The sequence below is a fragment of the Canis lupus genome, chromosome 6, assembly GCF_048164855.1.
Source record: "Canis lupus baileyi chromosome 6, mCanLup2.hap1, whole genome shotgun sequence".
NCBI classification, from domain to species: Eukaryota; Metazoa; Chordata; class Mammalia; order Carnivora; family Canidae; genus Canis; species Canis lupus.
This window is the reverse complement of record NC_132843.1, coordinates 61027725-61046648: the sequence shown is the minus strand read 5'-3', so window position 1 is coordinate 61046648 and position 18924 is coordinate 61027725. Positions and strand designations below refer to the sequence as shown.

General features: G+C 36.5%; 1 protein-coding gene across 7 annotated transcripts in view; it reads right to left on the bottom strand.

The window, feature by feature from the left end:
• Window positions 1-18924, bottom strand: part of AXDND1 (axonemal dynein light chain domain containing 1) — a 113329-nt gene that overhangs the window by 28422 nt on the left and 65983 nt on the right. For 6 of the 7 annotated variants that reach the window (XM_072830830.1, XM_072830827.1, XM_072830829.1 and 3 more), the window contains 3 exons: window positions 16943-17142; window positions 16010-16106; window positions 6661-6771 (listed from right to left, as the gene is read on the bottom strand). In XM_072830830.1, the coding sequence (XP_072686931.1) occupies window positions 6661-6771; window positions 16010-16106; window positions 16943-17142 (408 nt within the window). The remainder of the gene's footprint in view (window positions 1-6660; window positions 6772-16009; window positions 16107-16942; window positions 17143-18924) is intronic. The other variant, XM_072830833.1, reaches the window with a different exon arrangement.

Genomic DNA, 18924 nt, shown 5'->3' with positions numbered 1-18924 from the left:
AAAAAAACAGAAGCTAAAAATAACTTCAATGCCCTCAAAAGGAAAATACATATACATAAATAAATTAGGATATAAACCATACAAGATATCTTATAGCAATTCTAAATTATGCTGTAAAAATATGTACATGGTATGGAAAAATATTAACAATATATTGGGATATTTTTACCAAATGAAAATTTTTTCCTGATAGTGCTATAAAATATTTAAGCAATTCAAATTAAGAATCTCAACTCTCAAAGGTAACAACTTCTATCAGTTTGCTGACCTTATTCTTCTAGACTGCTTTATATATACATAAACATTTTAATTAAATGAGATAATCATCTTTTTTACATTCTATAATCTGCTTTTATCAAACCAATCCCCTACTGATGAACATTTATATTGTCCAGTCCAGATGGTCCCTAATTTATGATGGTTTAACTTAAAATTTTTCAACTTTACATTGGTACAAAAAATGGTAAACATTAAGTAGAAACCCTACTTTGAATTTTGAATTTTAATCTTTTCCCAGGCTAACAATGTGTGATTCAACCCTCTTTCATGATTCTGGGCAGTGGCAGTGACCCACACCTTCTAGTCAGCCATATGTGATCACAAGAATAACCAACTGATACACTTACAACCATTCTGTTTTTCACTTTCAATACAATATACAATGAATTACATGAGATATTCAGGAGTGCCTGGGTGGCTCAGTTGGTTGAGTGTGGACTCTTGGTTTCAGCTCATGTCATGATCTCAGGGGTCATGGGATCAGGCTTCAAACTCAGTAGTGAATCTGTTTGGAAGATTCTCTTCCTCTGCCCCATCCCCCAATAAATAAATATTTAAAACAAACAAAAAAATGAATTACATGAGATAGTTAACATTTTATTGTAAAATGGGCTTTGTTACATGATTTCGTCCAACTGTAGGCTAATATAAGTGTTCAGAGCACGTTGAAGGTGGGCTAGGGTAAGCGATGATGTTGGGTAGGTTAGGTGTGTTAAATACATTTTTGACTTCCAATATTTTCAACTTACAATGTTTTTATTGGGATATAACTGCAACATAAGCCAAGGAAGATCTGTATTTTGCTATTATAAATAATGATATAATTAGCATTCTTTTTATTTATTTATCTATTTAATTCCAGTACCATTAACATATAGGGTTGTTTTTTTTTTTTAAGATTTTATGTATTTATTCATGAGAGACACAGAGGGAGAGGCAGAGCCATAGGCAGAGGGAGGAGCAGGCTCCCTGCCAGGAACCTGATAAGGGACTCAATCCAGGACTCTGGGATCACGACCTGAGCCAAAGGCAGACGCTTAACCACTGAGCCACCCAGGTGCCCCTCACATACAGTGTTATATTTACCATATAGTGATTCAACAGCCCTATACATTACTCAGTGCTCATTGTGATAAGTGTATTCACAATCCCCTTCACCTATTTCACCCATTCACCCACCTCCACTCCAGCAACCAATAGTTTGTTCTCTATAGTTAATTAACAGTCTGTTTTTCTAGTTTCTTTTTCTTTGTTCATTTGTTTCTTAAATTCCACATATGAGTGAAATCATATGGTATTTGTCTTTCTGACTGGCTTATTTCACTTAGCATCATTCTCTAGATCATCCATGTTGTTGCAGATGGCAAGATTTCATTCTTTTTTATAGCTGAGTAATATTGGTGTGTGTGTGTGTGTGTGTGTGTGTACAATATCATCTTTATCCATTCATCTATTGATGGACACTTGGGCTACTCCCATAGTTTGGCTATTATAAATAGTGCTACAATAAATAAAGGGGTACATATATCTTTCCAAGTTTGTGTTTTCATATTCTTTCATTAAATATCTAGTAGTGGGATTACTGGATCGCATAGTAGTCTTGTTTTTAATTTTTTCCATATCTCTTATTTTTTTATTTAAATTCAATTAATTAATATATAATGTATTATTAGTTTCAGAAGTATTGTTTTCATTTTTGAGGAACCTCCATATGTTTTCCACAGCAGCTACACCAGTTTGCATTCCTACCATGCACAAGGGTTCCTTTTTCTCTACATCTTTGCCAACACTTCTTGTTCCTTGTATTTTTTATTTTAGCCATTCGAGAGGTGTGAAGTGATCTCTCATTGTAGTTTTGATTTGTATTTCCCTGATGATGAGTAATGTTGAGCATCTTTTCATGTCTGTTGGACATCTGCATGTCTTCTTTGGAGAAATGTCTGTTCATGTCTTCTGATTTTTTAATGGATTATTTGTTTTTTTGCCATTGAGTTGTAGTTCTTTATATATTTTGGACACTAACCCTTTATCAGATATGTCTTTTTCAAATATCCTCTCCCATTCAGTAGTTCCTTTTTAGTTCTGTTAATTGTTCCCTTTGCTGCACAGAAGCTTTCTATTTTGATGTAGTCCAAATAGTTTATTTTTGCCTTTGTTTCCCTTGCTTTAGGATACATATCTATGCAAATGTTGCTATGGCTGATGTTAAAGAACTCTGCTAGGAGTTTTATGGTTTCAGGTTTCACATTTAGGTCTTTAATCCATTTTGAATTTATTTTTGTGTATGGTGTAAGAAAGTGGTCCAGTTTCATTTTTGGCAGGTGGCTATTGACTTTTATAATTAACATTCTTACCAAGTGGTCCAGTTTCATTCTTTTGCTTGTAGCTATCCACTTTTATAATTAAATTATTATACAGATATATCATATATTAGAATTATCAAGTGGGCTACAAAGTTATATTTACAAAGTTATATTTACAAAGTTATATAACTAAAGAAATAAGAGATTGAAAAGATGAATAAAGAGAGAATCACAAGAATGATCAGACTTGAAAAGACCAAACAGAACTTTAACAACTAAATTTAAAAACTAGGATGCCTGGGTGGCTCAGCAGTTGAGTATCTGCCTTTGGCTCAGAGTGTGATCCTGGAGTCCTGGGATTGAGTCCCACATCAGGCTTCCTGCATTGAGCCTGCTTCTCCCTCTGCCTATGTCTCTGCTTCTTTCTCTCTCTGTGTCTCTCATGAATAAATAAAGAAAATCTTTTTAAGAAATTGAAATAAATTTTAAAACTGAACAGGAAGGTTTAATAGAAGATTACTGAACAGGAAAATAAGCCAGAAGAAATTATTCAGGATGCAATGCAGAAGCAAAGAGAAAATATGAAATAAGGTTAAAATACATGGGGATAGATTCCAATACATATCCATTTAGAGTTCGAGAAAGAAAAGAGAGAGCAAATATAGTAGAGAAGATATCTGAAGAGATTATAGAATTTTCCATATCTAATGAAAGATAACAAACCAAAGATTTAGGAAACCAAGAAATCCCCAGAAAAATTTAAAGAGAAAAGGAACTCCACAGCCACATGGATCAGAGTGAAACTACAAAATGCCAAAGACATAAAGATCTTAAGAGTAGCCAAAGAGAAGAGAGGAATTAACTTCAAAGGGACTGACAACTGAATTCTCAACTGTCAATATGGAAATAATAAAATCCAGAAAACAGTAGAAATAGTATCATCAATGGGCTGGGAGGAAATAGTATCATTCTAGAATCGTATACCCCACAAAAATGTTCAGAATGAAGGTGAAATAAAGATAGTTTCAGGCAAACAAAAATTAAGTTTGCCTCCAGTAAATTCTCACTAAAGAAAAAGTTAAAGATGGAGGCAGAAGGAAAGTGACCTCAGGTAGAAGATCTGAGATGTCTGAAGGAATAATAAAGAAATCAAATTAAAAAATCAACTCCAAACACTACAGGTATTCCTGCTAAAGTCATAAATAAGAAGATGCTTGCTATTACCACTACTATTTAACACTGAATTGGAAGAATTATGTATTGCCATTAAACAAGAAAAAAACAATTAGAGGCATAATAATTGAAAGAAAGAGGTAAAATTAACTGTATCTGTAGATGATTTGATTAAATATCTGGAGAACCCAAAGGAATCTATTGAAAAGCTACTAAAAACAATATGATAATTTAGTAAAGTCACAGAATATAAAACTAAAATAGGGAAATCAATAATGTTTACACAGTTACCACTTAGAAGATACAATGGTAAAGAAGATCTCAATTAAAATAGCAAAAAATAGTGGTGCCTGGCTTGGTCTCAGGGTCATGAGTTTGAGCCCCATTTGGGGTGTCAAGATTACTTACATAAATTTAAATTTTTTTTTTAAATAGGGCAGGCAGCCTGGGGGGCTTAGCAGTTTAGCGCCACCTCCAGCCCAGTGCAGGATCCTGGAGACTCAGGATCGAGTCCCACGTGGGGCTCCCTGCATGGAGCCTGCTTCTCCCTCTGCCTGTGTCTCTGCCTCTCTCTGTCTCTCATGAATAAATAAATCGATAAATCTTTTTAAAAAATTTATAATAAAATAAAATAGAAAAAAATAATCAGGAATAAACCTTACAAGACATGTGCAAAATGAGTAAACCATAAAACATTTTTGAAAGGCATTAAAAGTAGACATCCTATATTTTTGGATAGAACACCCCAACAGCATAAGTCTCTCTGCTCTAAGTTAGTATATAAATTTAGTATTACCCCAGTTTTTAAAACTCATATTTTCCCAGAGGTAGATTACAGAGTCACAGAAGAATAAATATGCAAGCCCCTAAAGCAGATCAGTGAAGAGGGCTGGCCCTCCCAAATATGAAAATGCATCATGGTGCTTCAAAATTAAAATATTGTGGTTATGACCTATGGACAGATAGACTAAAAGAATATAATAGAAATCCTGGAAATAGACTTAAGTTGAATATGGCTATTTTTAAATGCTGGAAAACACTATAACATGGAAAGTTGAGAATACTATAATGTGGAAGTCAAATCAGCCTTGCTCATATCAACCCAAAAGACTGAACAAGGACCAGTTGAGTAGATAAAGTTACAAGGAAATATATTTCATCCAGTTCAATAGAAAGAATATGGTTCTAATAGTCAGTGTTCACCAAAACAAATGGGCTAGTTCTGAAAGTAGGTCTCTGCCACTTCAGATACTCAAACATAGGCATAATGATCCAGTGTTGGTGTTATACAAAGATTCATGCATCAGATGTTTGGCTGAATTCAATCATCTTTAAAATCCTTTCTGTTCTTAAGTCTCTATGATGCTGTATAGTTCTCAAATTTAATTTTTTCAATTAAATCTGTAGATCTGTTGTGTAGCCAAAATCATATCTGTGGTACTTAATTTTCTGAAACCATACTGTAATTTAAGATTTTTTTTTGAGAGAGAGCTCATGGGGAGAGGGAGGGACAGAGGGGGATGGAGAAACAGAATCTTAAGGAGGCTCTAGGCCCAGCATGGAGCCCAACATAGGGCTTGATCTCACAACCCTGAGGTCATGACCTGAGCCAAAATCAAGAGTCAGATGCCTAACCTACTGAGCTACCCAGAAGCCCCATGTAATTTAAGATTTATGATATTGATGAAATCATTCAGTGATTAAGATAATTCTAGCCAAGACCTGGGCAGCAAAAAAAATAAAAATAAAAACATTTGTAAAAGATGTATGATTTAGAAAGGTGGAAAAAATAATTTAAAAAGGTGGTATTTCTTCCATGTTTAATTGTAAAATAAAAGTTCCACAGTGTGTAGGTAGAACCTTCCCTGGCAAGACCCAAGAGCACTGACCTATTTGCCAGATATCACACCTGTACACTTCATAGCCCTGATAGCAATGCAAGCTTCTTCAGTCTTTACTGGAAATGAACTCCTTTAAACAGACTGAAGTAAAAATAAACATTTGTGACTGCCATTAAGTATAGGATATTCGTTAATTTGGGATCCTAGGTAAACAGGTGGTAGTTAATGCCACAAGATTAGCATAGTCACATGTAGGGTGTAGAATGAAAGTGAAAGCAAGTCAAGGACAGAATATCAATACTTAAGAGGCAGGCCAAAGAGGAAAAGAGTGAAAAGAAATTAAAAATTAGGAGAAAAAACAGGGAACTCTTGTTTTATGAGGAGAGATTACAAAAGGAGTGAATGACTAGCCAACAGAGTCAAATGATACTGAGAAGTCAAGTTAAATATGGCATTGGGGCTCCTTCAATTTGACAATAAGGAGTCAATTACAGTCCTTTGCAATAGCTTCAGAGTTTTAAGAGAAATGATTGTGATAGGAAGGGGAGAATGAAGTAGGAGAGAAAAAAGACATGCTCAAGGGACATACTTTTTAGAATGAAAGCAATGACCATGCTTATAGACTGTTTATATATTGACACAATGGAACCACTAGAGAGGACGCTGTCAAAGATACAAAAGAGAAAGGACTGGGATTACGTGCTCAAAAAAAGAAATGTCTTTCAGTGGGAAGACTGAGCCAGAGGGGAGGAAGTATGAGCAGAAGCAGACGAGTATGAGGACAGGCCTAAGGAAGTGGCAGGCAGTTCCCCTCTGAAAGCTACACTTTCCTTTAAGAAGGATAAAACAAAATTGTCCTCTAAGAAAGTGAGAAGAGATGCTTTAGGTGGATGATCTCTAAGAAGAAAGAGCTGCCAGTGCTCTTGGCCAGGGGCAAAATTCTGATAAATAAATGAGCAGATCATTTGACTGGAAAAAGTCACTGAACCTTATCCATTGAAATACAGGGGAAAAAAATACAGGAAGAACCTGAATAATGATCAGTGCCTATACAGGGCAAATACCTCTTCTCCAAGTAGGTGTTCTTTTTCTTCCTTTGTCAGTAACTTTTTTTTTCTGCCTTTGATCCCAGAAAGGAGGTGAGAACATGTAGTGATCCACTCATAACATTCTCTCTGAAAAAAGGGAAAAGATAATTATTAAGCAGAAAAAAATCAGACTAGATCAACTCATTTATTCACTCACTTCTATTGAGGAGTTACTAAGTACAACTCTTCTAAATACAACTCTATTCAATTAACTTGTTATCACTTCAGTTCGAAGATTTGTGCAGAAATGATCCTCTATGAATACAGACCTAAAATCATATCATCTTATATCAACAGCGTTTGAGATCTGGGTTGAAATGAGACAAGGAGCAGTGAAGTACCATACAGTCTGTCCCAACAAATGTTTCACAACTGACCAAATCAACTGGGACTGCATAACAATAACAATAAAAATAGCCCACATTTACATGGCATTAATTACATGCTGGATTGTGTTCTAAGCATATGTAATATTAACTCATTTGATCTTCAGTATGAAATATGTGCTATTATTTTTTATGAGGTATAATTAAAATAACATTATATAGAGAACAAACTGATGGTTACGAGAGGGGAGGTGGGTGGAGGAATGGGTGAAATAGGTGATGGAGATTAGGAGTACACTGGTAATGAGCACTGAGTGTTGTATGGAATCGTTGAATCACTATATTGTATGCCCAAAACTAATATAATACTGTATTTTAACTGGAATTGAATTAAAATTTTAACTAAAAAAAAATCTAAAATCTTAAGAAATGGATTATCCTCAAAACAAACACACACAAAAAGAAATAACATTAGTTTCAGGTGAACAACAGTATGATCCAAAACACTAGTTAATATCTGCCACCATAATTAGTTACAAGTTTTTTTCTTGTGATAAGAATGGAAATATGTACTATTATTACTTTCATTTTTTAGATGAAGAAATGAAAGAACAGAGCAGTTGAACATCTTGCCCAAGGTCATATATATAATTAAGCATGGCCCTTGGACTCTAATCCAGACAGTGCAGGTTTTTAACTACTACAAAAATATTACTGCTCCAGCCCCCATTTAAAATGAAAAATAAAAATTAGAAACACTGTTTTGGGGGCACCTGAGGGGCTGTCAGTTAAGCATCTGACTCTTGATCTCAGCTCAGGTCTTAATCTCAGGGTTGTGAGTTAAAGCCCCACAATGGACTCCATGCTGGGTGTGAAGCCTATTAAAAAAAGAAGAAGCAGCATGGGATTCATGGGTGGCTCAGTGGTTGAGTGTCTGCCTTAGGCTCAGGTTGTGGGGGGTTCTGGGATTGAGTCCTGCATCAGGCTTGCCATAGGGAGCCTGCTACTCCCTCTGCCTGTATCTCTGCCTCTCTCTGTGTGTCTCTCATGAATAAATAAAATCTAAAAAAAAAAAAAAAAAAAAAAAGAGAGAGAGGAAGAAGCAGCAGCACTTTTTTGGAAAAGTGCTCACCCCTTATGTACTAAGATACAGGAAAGATCTATAGCAGGTCTCATCCACCTAAAGTGAATAGTAACACTTAACCATTCACTTAACCAGGATCTGTTAACAGTTAAAAATCTGGCTTCAGGGACGCCTGGATGGCTCAACAGTTGAGCGCCTGCCTTCAGCCCAGGGAGTGAACCTGAAGTCCTGGGATTGAGTCCCATATCGGGCTCCCTGCAGGGAGCCCGCTTCTCTCTCTGCCTATGTCTTTGCCTCTTTCTCTGTCTGTGTCTCTCATGAATAAATAAATAAAACCTTTAAAAATTAAATTAAATTAAATTAAATCTGGCTTCAATGTTTAAAAGAGATGTTATTCCTTATTAGTGAATAACAGCAGAGGAAACTAAGAATAGTTATCTTCTCTGGGGATAAAGATCTGGTCACTCTAACCACCAAAAACTGTACCATGTGGTGAAATAATGACCCACTTTCAGTCTCTGAAATCAACCATAAAGCACAGTAGTAATATGTCTTATATTTTTCTGTTAGACTTAATTTTAATTGTGGAAATGTCAGAGCCAAAAAATTTTAGAAATCAAATCAAAACCCTTATGTTCTAGATAAGGAAACTGAAGCCTATGGAGGTAGAGTAAGTTTACTACAACTTTGTAATGTCACTGATAAACTTCAATTTTGGATTCAAGGGTCAAGATGACATCTTATTGCGTATCAGAAAAAAAATCGAACAAGGGATGTGAAAGTATTGGGTTCTAGTCCTAAGTTCATCTAATTGGTTGACTTCTTAAGCAAATCCTTAATCGTCTTCTATCTATTAAAAACAAATGAGGTTGTTGGTTTACTTTAGGTGACCCTTACACAGTGGGGAACTGGTGAAAGCCATCTCCAGGGATGGAGAGCCCTAATTTGTAGCATTTGCTGATTTCCATGGTATACACATTCCTACCATGACAATTTCAATAGCATTCAACAACTCAGTGTGTTATCACTAAATGTGGAGCTGAAACAGGTGTTCACAATCAGCTCCATTATGAACTTCCATCACACCACTGCCCCTAAGGATCCTTCCAGCTACAAAATTGAAACATATATTATTTAACTTTATTGTATCCAAAACAAAGAATTTTAATTTTGAAAACAGTAATATTTTTGAAATCTTATTTCTGCAGAGTTAATTCATTATTCATTAGAAATAAGCTATTCTCTAGTTGAATTTGTATACTGTGAACCAGATCCTAATAATTTTCTTAAAAACTTCTGAGATATTGAAAATACTACCATAAGACTTCTTTTTTTGTTTGTTTGTTTTTACCATAAGACTTCTGATGGGGGCAAAAAATAATCAGTAGGAATCTTTTGATGAAATTTTTACTGTGATCTACAGAGTTGAGCAAGTTTCTATGGAATTGAGCAATTAAGCAAGTTTTCTCTCAAAACCTCACAGGGAGCCCAATGTGAGACTCGATCCCCAGATCCGGGATCATGCCCTGAATGTGGGGCAGATGCTCAACTGCTGAGCCACCCAGGTGTCCCTAGTTTTTTTCTTCTTAAGATGTTTATCTATCTATCTATCTATCTATCTATCTATCTACTATCTGTCTGTCTGTCTGTCTATCTATCTACCTACCTACCTACCTACCTACCTACCTACCTACGTACCTATCTATTGAGAGACAGAGAGAGCAGGAGCAGGAGGAGGAGCAGAGAGAGAGGGAAAGAGAGAATCTCAAGCAAAATCCATGCTAAGCACAGAGCCTGATGCAGGGCTTGATCTCAGGACCCAGAGATCATGACCTGAGCCAAAATTAAGAGTCCAAGGCTTAACTGACTGAGCCACCCAGGCACCCCAAGCCATAAACTAGTTTTATGTACCCTTGAAAGACTTCATCCTCAAGGTTAGAGAGAGGGGCACACATATTTGGTAGAAACAAATTGAAGTATGAGATAAGTTAGTCTTACTTCTGGTGGGGAAGCAGATTCTCAGCCTTCCCTGATTAATACTTCCCTGGTTTAATAATTTGAAATTGCTAGCGAAGGTTTAGTAAATGGGGAAGAGCTTAACAGAAGACCTAAGTAGCCTGGTGGAAAGGTGTAGGTTCTCAAAGAGATAGTAAGGTCATGGACCTCCAGTCATGGCCCAGGGTGAAAGCAGGTAATAAATGGCTCATTGCATGAAGCTTTCACAAAATTTCATAATATGGGTGGTTTTATATAGGTCTCCCCTTAGGAAGAGCATTTCACAGCAATATGTCCCCATATTGCTATAGCCTTAACTTTAATGGGGAGCATCCTGAAATCCTTATTCTAAAACTGCCTTTACCTGGCAACATCATCTCACCTCACAGAGCTCTACCCATTTAAGCAAATGAGAACTAAGACATACTATAGAACAGGCTAGTGAATCTTGACCACTACCTATGGCAGATCCAGCTTCCCCAAACCAGAAGCCCTATGACATCCGGGGGTTGGTAACAGCAAGAGCTAGTTGCAGCAGGCCTGAGCAGATGAGAGCACCATGAGGGGTATAAGCTCTAAGAGATTCAGAGGCACATTAGTCTGTTGTGAAAAACAGAGGCCTTTCCAGAACCAAAATTAAAATGGAGACATTTAACTCCTAGATAAAAAGTGAAATCCACCCACAACCACATTCAAGTAGCACAATATTCTTATTCCCCTGCCATGTACCCTAATTATTCAATGTTTTATTATTTTAATTTTTCTACCAAATGAAATTTGCTATTTTAAAATTTGGATTCAGCATCTATATTTATGAGGTGTATTTCCCCTATATTTATTAGAATTTTTTTTTAAACTTTGCCAGGTATACAAAACAAACTGGGAAAACCTTTGGTCACTGTCTATGCTCTTAAATTGTTTACATAGCAGAATGATTACCTGCTCCTTGAAAGTCTGGAAACACTTGTCTATGGAGTCCAGGCAAAATTTGTAGTTTTTTTTTTTTTTTTGTCTTTTGTTTTTAATCAATGCATCCATTTCCTTCCTGAAAATTAACCAATCCTATCCTTCTCAAGTTAATGTTACTTACTTTATTTTTTCCTTAAAAAGTCTCCATCCCCTAGAGATTTTGAAATTAGTAAAATGGTGCACATAAAATATTTTATAACCTCATTTTTAAAAACAGTGAGCTCAGTCACATACATAAGACACAAAATACATATGTAGACTTTAATAAGAACAGTCATTTAAACAACACACAGGCCAAAGAAGAGAACATTACCTGTACCCTATATGCCAGTCCTTATATACCATATTTATCCACTCCACTGTCTATGAACAGGTCTGAAATCATTATCTCAGCTATACCTTATGAAACTAGAAAAGAAAGAGCAAACTAAACCCAAAGTAGTGGGGAAAAAGGAAATAATAAAAGCCAGATGAGAAATTAAGAAATAGAAAACAGAAAAATATAGAGAAAATCAGTGAGATCAAAAGCTGGCTTTTGAGATCAAGAAAAATGGTAACTCTTTTTGTTAACTGAGGACAAAAAGAGAGAAGACACAAATTTTCAATAACAGGGAGTGAGTGTGGACATCCTATAGTTATTAAAAAGAATAATAGGAGAATATTTTGAATAACTCTAGATCAATAAACTAAACAACAGATGAAATTGATCTGTTTCCTACAAATTCCTTATAAATCCAAAGCCACTGAGCTTACTCAAGAAGAAAAAGATCATGGCCCTATATCTAATAAAGAAATTTCTAGGATTTTGATGGAATCTTGTCTCACATTTAGATCTTTCATCCATTTTGAGTTTATCTTTGTGTATGGTGAAAGAGAGTGGTCTAGTTTCATTCTTCTGCATGTGGAAGATCTAAATGTGAGACAAGATTCCATCAAAATCCTAGAGAAGAACACAGGCAACACCCTTTTTGAACTCGGCCATAGTAACTTCTTGCAAGATACATCCACGAAGGCAAAAGAAACAAAAGCAAAAATGAACTATTGGGACTTCATCAAGATAAGAAGCTTTTGCACAGCAAAGGATACAGTCAACAAAACTCAAAGACAACCTACAGAATGGGAGAAGATATTTGCAAAGGACATATCAGATAAAGGGCTAGTTTCCATGATCTATAAAGAACTTATTAAACTCAACACCAAAGAAACAAACAATCCAATCATGAAATGAGCAAAAGACATGAACAGAAATCTCACAGAGGAAGACATAGACATGGCCAACATGCACCTGAGAAAATGCTCTGCATCACTTGCCATCAGGGAAATACAAATCAAAACCACAATGAGATACCACCTCACACCAGTGAGAATGGGGAAAATTAACAAGGCAGGAAACAACAAATGTTGGAGAGGATGTGGAGAAAAGGGAACCCTCATACACTGTTGGTGGGAATGTGAAATGGTGCAGCCACTCTGGAAAACTGTGTGGAGGTTCCTCAAACAGTTAAAAATATACCTGCCCTACGACCCAGCAATTGCATTGTTGGGGATTTACCCCAAAGATACAAATGCAATGAAACGCCGGGACACCTGCACCCCGATGTTTATAGCAGCAATGGCCACGATAGCCAAACTGTGGAAGGAGCCTCGGTGTCCATCGAAAGATGAATGGATAAAGAAGATGTGGTTTATGTATACAATGGAATATTACTCAGCTATTAGAAATGACAAATACCCACCATTTGCTTCAATGTGGATGGAACTGGAGGGTATTATGCTGAGTGAAGTAAGCCAGTCGGAGAAGGACAAACATTATACATTCTCATTCATTTGGGGAATATAAATAATAGTGAAAGGGAATATAAGGGAAGGGGGAAGAAATGTGTGGGAAATATCAGAAAGGGAGACAGAACGTAAAGACTGCTAACTCTGGGAAACGAACTAGGGGTGGTAGAAGGGGAGGAGGGCGGGGGGTGGGAGTGAATGGGTGACGGGCACTGGGGGTTATTCTGTATGTTAGTAAATTGAACACCAATAAAAAATAAATTAAAAAAAAAAAGAAATTTCCTCAAATCTATTTAAGAAATTAGACAGCCTTTTATCCTAATAGTTTCATTTTGTAATTTACAACTTTCCCATAGAGCCCAGATGGCTTCACCAATGAATTCTACCAAATTTTTAAGGAAGAAATAACAGACAATTCTACACAAATTGTTCCAGAAAATAGAATACTTATTCTAAGAGGCCAGCATTACCCTGATATCAAAACCAAAGGTATTAGAAAACTAAACAGAACTACATAATCAATATCCCTCATGAACATTAATGCAAAAATTCTAAACAAAACTAACAAACTGAATTTTGCAATATGTAAAAAAAGATAATACATCCCTTTATCCTAGGGATGCAACTTTGGTTTAATGTTCAATTAAAAAATCAATCAATGTACAGTAGTCACCCCCTTATCCATGGGGTATACATTCCAAGAGACCCAGTGGATGCCTGAAACAATGGATAATACTGAACCCAAATAAACTATGTTTTTCCCTATATGGACATACATATGATAAAGAACCTAGTAAGAGGGGCACCTGGGTGGCTCAGTTAAGCATCTGCCTTCAGCTCAGGTCATGATCTGAGGGTGCTGGGATCGAGCTCCGAGTTGGGCTCCCTGCTTGGTGGGGAGCCTGCTTCTCTCTCTCCCCACTGCTTGTGCTCTCTCTTGCTATCTCTGTCTCTCTGTCTCTCTATCTGTCTCTCTCTCTCTCAAATAAAATCTTTAAAAAACAAGAATACAGAAGATATTAACAACAACTAAGAATAAAATAGAATGATTATAACAATACATGTAATAAAAGTTATGTAAGTGTGCTCTCTCTCTAACATCTTATTGTACTGTCCTCATTCTTCCTGTGATGACATGAGATGATAAAATGCCTATGTGATGTGATGAAGTGAGGTAAATGATGTAGGCACTGTGACCTAGCATGAGGTTCTACTGACCTTGTGATGCTACATCTACTGTGCTGGACTGTGTTGGCCAGGGGTAACTGAAACAGTGGAAAGTGGAACTTGGGGCGGGAGGGACTATCATAATTCACTGTATTAAAAAACTAAAAAAGGACAACCCATATGACCATCTCACTAGATGCAGGAAAGGATTTAATAAAACCCAACATTCATCTCTGACTTCAAAAAGTTTTTTCAGCAATCACGGACTAAAAAGGAACTTCCTCAATCTGAGGAAGGGCATCTATAAAACACCTACAGCCACAGTTACACTCAAGGACAACAGAATAAATACTTTTCCCCTAAGACGGAACAAGGCAAAGATATCCGCTCTCGCCACTTTTATTCAACCTGGTACTGGAGACTCTAGTTAATGCAAAAGGCAAGAAAAATAAATAAAAGGCATGTACAGGAAAAGTAGAAAGAGTCTGAAGGAAAAAGAGACTCTTAAAAAGAATAAGTTCAGCAAGCTCACAGGATATGAAATCAATATATTTTAAAAATCAATTATAATTCTATACATTAGAAATGAATAGTCAGAAATTGAAATTACAAATAAATCACTTATTAAAAAAATAAATGAATGACTTTTTTTTTTAAAGATTTATTTATTTATTCATGATAGACATAGAGAGAGAAAGAGGCAGAGACACAGGAGGAGGGAGAAGCAGGCTCCATGCACCGGGAGCCTGACGTGGGATTCGATCCCGGGTCTCCAGGATCGTGCCCTGGGCCAAAGGCAGGCGCCAAACCGCTGCGCCACCCAGGGATCCCCTGAATGACTTTTAATAGTACCAAAATATGAATTTCGCAGGGATAAATCTGACAAAATATGTGTAAGACCTGTACACAACAAAACTGGGTTGAAAGAAACAAAGGACTTATGTAAATGAAGAGATATACCATCTTCACAGGTCCAAAGACTCAATATTGTTTAAGTGTCAATTCTTCACAAATTGATCAGTAGATAAAATGTAATCATAATGAAAATTCCAACAGGGTTTTTTGGAGAAATTAATAAGCTAATCCTAAAAATTTCATATATGGAAAGCAAAGGACCGCGAATGGCCTGATCAATCTTGAAAAGAACAAACATGGAGGATACTGGATTTCAAAACTTATAAAACCACAGCAATCAAGACAGTTTGATAATCATGACAATGTCAATGAACAGATCAACAGAACACAGTAGAATGTCCAGAATAATATGGACATTCTACTGAACATTCTACTGTGGATGACAGACCACATCGAGTACTGGTGAGAAGTAGAGCAACTGGAACATTCATACACTGCTGGCGAGAGTGTACACTGGCTTAACCACTTTGGAAAACAACTTGATAGTTTCTTAAAAAGTTAAACACACTCATACCATGTGACTTAGACATTTCCATTCTTTAGATACTTGCTCAAGAGAAATGAAAGCAATGCCTGTGTACATGATTATGCACTGAAGCTTTGTAATATTCAAAACTGGCAACAAGTCAAATGCCCATCAACAGAGAATGAACAAATAGTATATATCCCTATAATGAAATACTACTCTGAACTAAAAAGCACAAACTCTTAATAAAAACATGTGTGAATTTCAAAATAATTATGCCTAGTCAAAGAAGTTAGACCAAAAAAGTGTACATTCTGTATGATTCTACTTATATAAATTCTAGAAAATAAAAAATAATCTTTGGTGTTAGAAAGTAGATCAGAAATTGCTTGGGGAAGGGAAAAGACTAGAAGGAGAGATGACAAAGGGGTACAAGGAAACTGTGACTATGTTGGACATTTTCCCTTTTTTATCATCAGAATCATTTTATGGGTGTATCCACAATTTAGAAATTATCAGAGTGTACACTTTAAATATGTTCAGTTTGTTGTAAATCAGGTCAACCTAAGAAGTTTGCTAAAAACAAACAAAACAGAAGTAAGGAAAAGATAGTGTTATTACCTTCATCTCATCCAGCTCATGAAGTTCCTTAGTAGGATTTTTTTCTAAGTGACCTGCTTTATTCAGAGCGATCGCTGTTACCAGCCCTTTGCAACAACTGGAAGGGGAAAAAAAAAAGCACACACACACAGGATGACCTATTTATTGTTGGGTCCCCTTCTAAGTGTTTTAGATCCTGATATAGTGGAAGTTAACCATAATAATTAAACTGCTGACTCATGGAAGAGAATAATTTCCATTTCTCACCCTCCTCCTATTCTACTCACCCACCCCAATTCTTTTCACTCTTGACCATTGGTAACACTGAATAGAAATAAAGGAAACAACTGGCTAGACCATAAGAGTTACTTCCTGAATTTCAAGCAATCCTTGTGATATATGCTTCCTGGTTAATAAATTACTGTTTTTCAGACCTCATCTATATTTGGTAGGAATCTTCCAGCTTTTCAGATATAAGGGTTCTTTATTTGGTATTTTTTTAAAAGAGATGTTTCGGTTGATGTTTGATGAAACCAAACATATTTAGTGAAATATAAGTGTACACTCAGTTTTGCATGGAATGACACAGGAGATATAAGCTGCTCCCCAGTATGCGCAAACATGCAAGATGCATCTCACTAATACAAGCAAATGGGCCTTTTTGGTTGATCTGGTTTTCTTTTTACTAATTCTCACTCCCATATACACATAATACTTCCATCCTGCCTACAGCAACACTTGTGTTCAAAAGAATTCTAAAGCCATTGGGAAAACATTAAAATCACATATTTCAACTGGGCAGTGTTGCAGCTACTCTAAAGACTAATTTAGTATTTCTTTCAAGGTTCGAAAACAGTCCCTTATTCCTGCTACCTCCTTGCCCTGCTATCTCCTCTGCTTTACGTCACAATTAATCTTCAAAAGGGCAGTAACAAAACAACCAGCTAGTCTCACCTGTTCAAATAGCTGGAATATTTTGCCAACTTTCTGGTCAGTGCAATCGCGTCTAGCTCTAACTGTGCAACTCCTAGATCATGTTTCTCAGTACTTTCCTTCTTCAAATTTGGGAGAGTGTCTTGGTCAATAAAGTCAGGCACCATTAAAATCAGCAAGTTTACCATCCACTGGATCATAGATATGTGCAATTCATCTATCTGTTAGAAAGTGATTATAACATGAACGACCCATTTTAAATAAATTGAACAGTTAAAACCATACCAAATTTAAAAACAGAAATCATACCTGTGCCTAACTTTCAACAACATTATCATTCTTAATGAAATCAAATCATCACTACTCAGCTAGGGTAACCTTATTCTCTTTTGTTCACTATACTACATTAAACTACCCTCCTCTTCCTCTTTAGCTTGGTCAAGGGTATTAACCTGTTAAAGCTTCAGTTCCCCAATTGTGTACCATGGCATTGCAGGGCTCTGCAGCAAATTCGCAAGGATGCCATGGGATTTTAAATTCCTGAGGGAAGTATCAGTGATGTGTGACATCTATCAGCACAGCATGAACTTGACATAGCTCACACTTTCAACATTAGATGCACTGTATCGCTTCTGATGACATCTTACCTTTCCAAAGCTGGTTTTATTGACGGTTGTATAGTAAAAAACAAGTACTTTGGGAAAATCAAGGTGCAACAGGCAATGAGGATGGTACTATCCAACCTGGTTCTGAGATTAGAGGAACTGTACAGTGTCCAAGCACATACATTCCATTGGTAAGTAATTTTGATTAAAGGGGAATAAAAGGTTTTTTTTTCTTTCCATGTATGTATATCTGAAGAGTTAAATTGGGATATTGCATTTTGCAAAGTTTATTTGAGCAAAAGATTAAAATCAGGCAGTGTCAAAACCTAAAAATGGTTAGGGGCATTTTGCAGGCAGGGGCCAGGAAAAAGATTTTAATAGAGAAGATACTAAAGCAAAGCAAAATAATTATTTCACTGGCCATAACTCAAATGCTTGCCTGATTTGGGAAAATTTAATTATTTGGCTGTGGTGATAGTTGTGCTTGAGCTTCATTTTTTCATATTAAAGAAAATCTAGGGGCACCTGGGTGGCTCAGTTGGTTAAGCATCTGCCTTGCTCGGGGTCCTGGGATCAAGCCCTGCATTGGGCTCCCTGCTCAAGGGAAGCCTGCTTCTCCCTCTCTCTCTGCCCCTCTCCCTGCTCATGCTCACTCTCTCTCTTTCTCTCTGTCTCTCTCAAATAAATATATTTATTAGGACATAAATATTTTGTAAGTTGTTGAACCTACCTATGTAATAAACCGAACCATGAGGTGTTTCTTTTGGTTTAGGAGTGTGAAAATACCAGGGCACAAAGGGTAGTGTGAAGGGGTCAAGTTGGGGAACCTCTGCATCATGGCATTTGTGAAGGTTGGGTCTCAGAAATCAAATGCAGAAAACTTTATGAAATGCAAACGTCAAGCACACCACACACTTCAAAGCCCTATCCCCTTTCTCTGGTGATTTCCTCACTGTTCTTCTCCAGGCTTAAACATGACCTACTCTGAGAAGTCTTTTTAACTTCCACTGGCTTTAATTTGCTCCTTTCCCCTCCTTTCTATAGTACTTTGTACATCTATATTATAATCGTTTGCGGCTCTGTCACCTCAATTAGCCAGTGTATCTCTCCTATGTCTTATAGGCCATCATCTTATCCCTCAAAACCACACATGGTACATGGCAGAGAATTAAGTGCTCAATAGATGTTTGTTAAATGGACAAATAAAAATCAAACTTGGCAGCCTATCTGGTAATAAAGCCCAAACTCACCACCTCAGAAGGAAGGGTTGTTAATGACCCAAAGCAATGTTGATGAGCGTACTTTTACACTTTAATTAACACATCAGAAAAAGGGCAACTCTTCCTGAGGAATGGTTTTTAAAAAGACTGCTATTCCATTTCACAAGTCAAAGATATT